The sequence below is a fragment of the Arachis ipaensis genome, chromosome B03 (genome assembly GCF_000816755.2).
Source record: "Arachis ipaensis cultivar K30076 chromosome B03, Araip1.1, whole genome shotgun sequence".
Lineage (NCBI taxonomy): Eukaryota > Viridiplantae > Streptophyta > Magnoliopsida > Fabales > Fabaceae > Arachis > Arachis ipaensis.
Genome location: NC_029787.2, coordinates 28807666 through 28814618, shown reverse-complemented (window position 1 = coordinate 28814618; position 6953 = coordinate 28807666). Strand labels below are relative to the sequence as shown.

The following is a 6953-nucleotide window of genomic DNA, read 5'->3' as shown; positions in this document are numbered from 1 at the left end:
TTAAAACTCAAATTTATTCAGTTTATTTAGTTTAAGTACGTCTAATATATATTTTAGTATATATGTCTAAATAGAAGTGTCATGTATATTTAAGAAAATAGTTTTTTATGCATAATAAAACCAAAAATATAGTTTTGTATTGGTTCTATTGGTGTTCATAGTGGTATTTTCTTTAGTTGGATTTTAGTTGTTTTGAAAAAAGAAAGAGAAGTAATATTAATAAATGGACATAGGCCAAAGAGGCCATCACCGATAAGACACCAGAAAAAACTTCTTTTGTTTTTGCCTGATAAGTCTTAAAAGAGGTCTACATATATACACCCATATATAAATCAGTGTCATACGTACTAAATATACTATTTTATTTTTATTCAAAGTAAAATGTAAATAGAACAGTTTGTAATCTATAATATTCTTGAACCATAAAGAATGGGACATAAAAAAATAAGAACATATATAATTATAATAGTAACATGTCAATTTTACACTAAACTTTATATCAAAAGGCTAATAAAATTTTATTGACAACCTAATATCTTACTAACCTCATTAAAAAAGCAATTGGCATATGATGTTGTGCTCCGTGTTACACATTTCATCTCAAGTCTGAAAACAGAGTTATAGATAAATTAGTTATATCTACAATAAATAGTTGTACAAAAGTGTAAATCATAACATGTTATTAAAATGAAAATAATATTTTTCTTACCTAAATATTATTAAAAACTTCTTTAAACACGACATGTGTTGTTGATAACTTTGGATTGCCGTCTTCGTCCAAAATTAGAAGCTTGAAGCCACTGCGACTCTTAACTCTTGACAAAGCAACGTAAAGTTATCCATAGGTGAACACTGATTTTGAAAAGTAAAGTCCTACATGTGATAATGATTGATCTTAACTCTTGTTAATGGTCATGCAAAGTAAAAATTGTCTCTGTTGGAACTTAAATAGCAATCCCGAATCTGAGAGGATCAAGTTCATTCTTGGAATGTACACTTTGTCTCTAATATTTATACCAGTCACTATCGTCGCTCCAATTATGTTGTTGCTAAGTTCGTTAAGTATTAACCTTGTCCCGTTACATAAACCTGGAGTCTGATCTATATTTCACAGTAGCATTACAGCAACTCCTGGCTTCAAAGTTAATTTGTGATTAGATAGTCCTGAACATTTGATGTCATTTAGGAACTCTGATATGAACCATTCTTGTTGTACATCTTCATTCTCATCAGCTTGACATGTTGTGTCAGAACTTAGATACTCATTTTCCATCCCTGGAAAGATTGTCAAGACGAAATCGTTTACCTTCTCGACACTCTTAAGCGTGGGTGTAAGAATCGTCATACTCTAAAAATACCTGTAATCCGACATGTTTTGTAACAAATTTGGATAGGCAAAGTCTACCAAATGAGAAAGAGGGTCATCAGAAGTTGTAATCAACAGATCATCTGAAATTTCAACTTCTGACTCATCACCAACAACAGAACCAATATTTTTATTTCTAACATCAAGTATCCAATTAGTTAATCTCTTCATTTCACCTTCATGTTGATCTGAATAAGACATTAGAAGCCTCATGTTCGTATGCAGTTTCAAAATCTTACAGAACGACCTCAGATGTGATGAGTTAATAGCTGATAACAATATATCGTGTCTACTCCTTTTCGAAATCACCGAAAGTATCTATCTGAAATCACCTCTTAGAGCAACAACTTTACTACCAAATGGTTGATGTGTCTTATGTTGATCGGTAACTCATAAGATCCCTGAACGTCCGATCAAGTGCTACAAAGTACATTTTATTAAGCATTGGAGCTTCATCCCAAATTATTAAGCTACTTTGGATGAGCAACTCAGCCTTCAACTACCATGCTTGATGTTGTAAGTAGATTCATCAGTAATTGTAATGGGTATTAAAAACCTAGAATGAGCCGTTCTGCCACCAGGTATGAGTAAAGACGCAATTCCACTGGATGCGACATTTAAAACAATCTTTGCTCTAGACCGAATGACAGAAGACAGTCCGTTACAAATAAATGTCTTACCACACCTATCATGCCCATAAAAAAAAAAGTAAAAACCACCAGAATCTGTAACAACAACATTGAATATCTCATTGAATATTAACATTTTCTCATGAGTCATCTTTTGTTCTATATATAAGTTTGTATTAGTCAACTCATTTGTGTCATATGCTAACTCATCCTCTATTAGCTTATTCTAAAAAGGCAAACATCAAACATCTCAAGATATATCATTAATTGATAGTTTCTTAAAGATCTTGCATTGCTGTTGAATATCTTCTCAATCTCAATAAGGCAAAGATTTTTTAATTCGTCATCAGTCATGTTTAATCCTAGCAAAAACACATGATGATTTTATGAAATATTTAATTAGTAATTCTAAAATAAAACCATTAATAAAAATAAAAGTAATAAGAGAATACAATCTTAATATATATAAAAAAAGACATAGTACATTACCTTAGTTTTTCAATACTTTTCTCCCGTAAGCTAATAATGCTTTTAATTCTACCGAATATTTTGGGATAATATTTGGTGTAGTACTCATCTTTCATGCAGAGAGATTTTGAGAAAGTTCTACCACATGGTCCATGAATCATATATGTAGACACAACTCTAAACAATTTTGGGTGCCGAACAGGATCTGGCAATTCTGAAAATATTTACCGGTCAATTTGAGTTATCGTTGTTATCTTGTGATCTCTACTCAACCATAAAAGAATGTGAACATGTGGTAGTCCTCCTTTTTAGAATTTCACCGTATACATCTTTATAACAAAAAGACAAAAAAAAATATGTTATAAATAAATTATCTATTTTATATATGTGTTTTGATGAATTAAGAGTGATAATAAAAAATTAACAATATGATAAATAAAAAAATATTTTGCCATTTATTTTATAACAATCTAAAGAAATATTTCTCTAAAAATAAGGTTGGATGATGAGCAATACCTGCATCTAACATTTCAAATAGAATTCCTTACTTAAGATCCGAGATTATCATGTCAAGTTTAATTTTGAACACTCTACACAATATATCCGGCCGGTCTTTAACCTTTAAATTTCTTGGATTGTTAACTCTGCCAATCTCTTGCCAACTCGAGTTACATGTCATTGTGATGATGAGGTCTGGATATCCATATTTCTTACAAATTGTCATAACATCTTGACAATTATTAACCATGTATCTCATGTCACCAGTAAAGGACGCGGGTAGAATGGCACCTTTACTTGCTTTGGAAGCACGAGTCTCACTCCTAACAACTGCATCTTGAATCTCCTTGTATATATCACTCTTCACCTTGTTTTGGTTGTTTCAATAGTAGGTCAGCCTTTGTGCTTCAACCATAGAAAAGCAATCAACTAAGAACTGGTGAAATAGTCTTCCACCATTGACAATGGTTGCATACTCGACCCTTCTCTCTTGTATTCTAAATGTTATGAACTCCCTTAAACTTACATGTTATCTTTTTCTATTTTCATCAGTTCTACGAGATTCTTGCAAAGGAATGTCTTTTTGGTAGCCACCTTCCCCGTAAGAAAATATCATAGGATATTGAAGAGGAATAAATGCGGTGTGTATCTCATGAATCCTTTGTAGATGTCCGAACTTTAATTGAAATATAATATCACGCCATGTATCTCCAGAATAAAAATCTCCTACTATTAGAGATGCGACTTCATTCGAAGATGGTAAATTGTAGACTCTCGCGTCCTTTGATCCTTTTTGGTACAACCACAACCTTATATTTGTGATATCTCCTTGATTTAGGTAGTTTTTCACTTTCCTAAATATGTGAGCAAGATCATTATGTTGATCGATCATCCTCTTGAGGTCTAGAACCAAGGACTGGTCAATATTGTTGTTGGTTATTCTTGAATTGTATAAAACATTAATTTAAAATATTAGTATTTATAATTAACCAAAATCAAAGTACGAACTATCTTAATTTGGATCTAATCAGTTTGGAATGCATGATACAAACCTGAAAATCTCTATCCTGTTTGAGACCTCATTTTCTATATTATAAATATATAACTGCGCGAATTTTGGTCTTTGTCCCTCAATTGGCACCAAGCTTCCAATTCTGTAGTAGTTTTGTCCACTTACAATGAATTAGGGAAGACCTGTCCCATTATTGATGGAGGTCTCAATTTTACTGCCCAGAGACGTGAAGCAAAACATGTTATTATAAACTCTTATATTATCTTTAAAGTGTTTGCTTCGTTGGTTTGCTCTAGATATTAAATATTGCGAGAGTTGATGTGGATCAAGGCTTAAGTTTTACATGCACACTAATCAAATAGTAAGAATTACAATAAATCAATGTTCAAATACAAAAAAATATAATATATAATCATATCTTTATCAGAATTTTAAAAATTTGTACACTAATTAATAATTTTTTGTTTATAAAAAACATAATAATAGTAAATAATAAAGTGCCGATTTTTAACTTACAAGCTATACAAGTTGGTCCAAATCCAAGAAAAAAAATACGCGCACCACTCCTTTAAATTGAGCGTCCAACGCACGTGCCTTACAACACGTTCATTATGAACCCATATTTCATGAGTTCTTCTTCTTCTTCCTCAATTGCGCAAACCGTCAAGATTCTGCGAGGAGTAGAAGAAATCAAGAAGAAAAGATACAAATCTTCATAAAAAATCACCAAAAAAAACGAAAAAATATTATTCAAGGTATTGTTTTACTGTTCTTCTAGGTTTTTTTTTTCTAGATTGTCTCTGCCATGTGCCTCATCCATAACAAACAAAATATTAAAAGATTTCAACAAGAAATATACCGTCTCCTCTTGATATTGGGTGTATTTTTTAAATCCTTTGGGTGTATTTCTGTAATCCTTTGGGTATATTTCTGTAATCGTTTGGTTTATTTTTGTAACTGTTTGAATGTATTTCTATAATCCTTTGGGTGTATTTCTATGATCCCTTGGGTGTATTTCTGAAGTTCCATTATCTTCATAACAATTTCAAAACTTGATTTCAGAAATCATGAAAATCGAAAAAAACAGAAGGAGATCGAAGGCAAAGAGAGAACGCACAAAGGAGATCGAACAAATTTGGCAAGAAATTCGAAAAAGGAAATAAAATCTTTTGAAAAATGGAAGTTATATATTCACGCGTTAATTGATTTAGATTGATTTAAAAGTTTGTTAAAGAAGCCCGTAACATAAGCAGCGTGTTTATGAGATTTCGTTCTCTTCAAACTTGTAAAGCTTGTAAATGCAAAACACTTGTATGTGAAGATTAATTCTTATTTATATTTTAATATTAACATGCTAATGATAACATTTTACATAAAAAGATAGAAAAAATATATGTTTACCAAATACAAAATTATTTCAACAAATTAAAATCCTTCAAGCGAAAAAAAAGTTTAATGTTACAAAAATATTCACAATAACATAAGTTAAAATAACAATTTATTAAGATGAAAATAAACTTCTAAAATAAATTCAAATACATAAATTTACAATGAAGCTAACATCAAAATTTTTAGATTTGTAAAAACAAATATATGATTATCCATCGTCGATCTCTAATTCGATAACATTATGTTTGGTAAATTTACCATCTTTTTCAAGAGTTCTCTCATTCCCAATTCTAGCAAGATATCCAATAACATTTAGAATTGATTAAAATAAAAAAGTTTGTTGTCAATCAATTTATTAAAAAAATACAACCAAAATTATTAATAAAATAAATAAATTTATCAATGAATTATACTTTTTCTAAATCAATAAACTTACCACAACCAAATAGGTGTAATCAAATCCAGGAGCATTGAAAGTGTCAAAACTCACAAAATTTAATCCATATCGTGGGATACTTAACGATTCTGGAAGTATGTACACTTCGATACGTTGGTTTAAATTTTTTTTTTTTGGTCAATATACACTCACATACTCACTCACTCACACATACTAAAGGTTCCATCACTACCCAGCCAAAGCTGGGATTCGAACTTGGGATGTGACTTCAGTACGTTGGTTTAAATTAATCACATACTCATGATGTGTAGTCTTGAAGTTACCCACATTGAGCCCAACACTAAAATATCTTATTTGATAAGATATTCTTTCTCTTAACAAATTTACGAATTGAGACACAAGAGCCTTCTTAACTGAGGCATGTATTTTTTTTCCTAGAATTGATAAACAAAAATCAAAGAACAATTAAATGGGGATAAACAAACAAATTTAAAATATGAATAATATAATTTAATATTATTTAAGAAATTGGTAGGAAACTCATGTCTTCATCGAACCAAACCATCTCAATTAAGTATGGTAATGGAGAATTTTTATAGTTTGGTAGTGTCCATAACCTTATCACTCGTATACGTACAGACAAATTGTCAACTGTAAAATTGATTTCTGCAATTTTGTGAATACTAGCCATTGAAAAAAGTAGAGAAATTTAGATTTTGGATATATGTAAAGAAAGAGATTGATGTACTTTAAATTATTGTGCTATATATATCTATTATCTCATAACTTATGCTTTTATAGTTGACTCATAGCTAGAATTCTCTAAACTTAATTGACTTTAATTTAAATTTGAATTAAATTTGTAGATAAAATAAATATATAAATATATTTAAAATATAAATCTTAACAAACACAAATATTCAAAATTTCAAATATAGCATTCAAATAAAAAGAATCAACAAATTTTTTAAAAAGTTGCCATAATCAACAAATTTGATTTATTCATTATTCTATAACAATTTATAATTGGCAAATATAAAACAAACGTAAGAATATTGTTAGATTAGGGATGATTTTATTTAAAAAATAAAAAATTTAAAATATATAACAACCTAAGAAAATAACTTACCACTTATAAACGGCGGTTTTTTAAATTAGTTTAGCAATATTAAAAATTAAATAGCTAACAAATTA

At 29.7% G+C, this 6953-nt stretch overlaps 1 protein-coding gene across 1 annotated transcript; it reads right to left on the bottom strand.

Annotated features, from left to right (window-relative positions):
* LOC107632779 lies at positions 1349-3211 on the bottom strand. The gene is made up of 3 exons (XM_016336435.1): positions 3136-3211; positions 1870-2091; positions 1349-1554 (listed from the first exon to the last, which is right to left on the bottom strand). Exons 1-3 carry the CDS (start codon positions 3209-3211, stop codon positions 1349-1351), a joined length of 504 nt encoding a protein of 167 aa, XP_016191921.1.

Coding starts and splice junctions, on each gene's coding strand:
- LOC107632779 (XM_016336435.1), bottom strand. CDS start 3,211: ATGGTTAATAATTGTCAAGATGTTATGACAATTTGTAAGAAATATGGA. Junction 2,092..3,135: donor CCTCATCATCACAATGACAT/GTAACTCGAGTT, acceptor TTGTTGTTACAG/ATTCTGGTGGTTTTTACTTT. Junction 1,555..1,869: donor TACTTACAACATCAAGCATG/GTAGTTGAAGGC, acceptor TGTCTTATTCAG/ATCAACATGAAGGTGAAATG.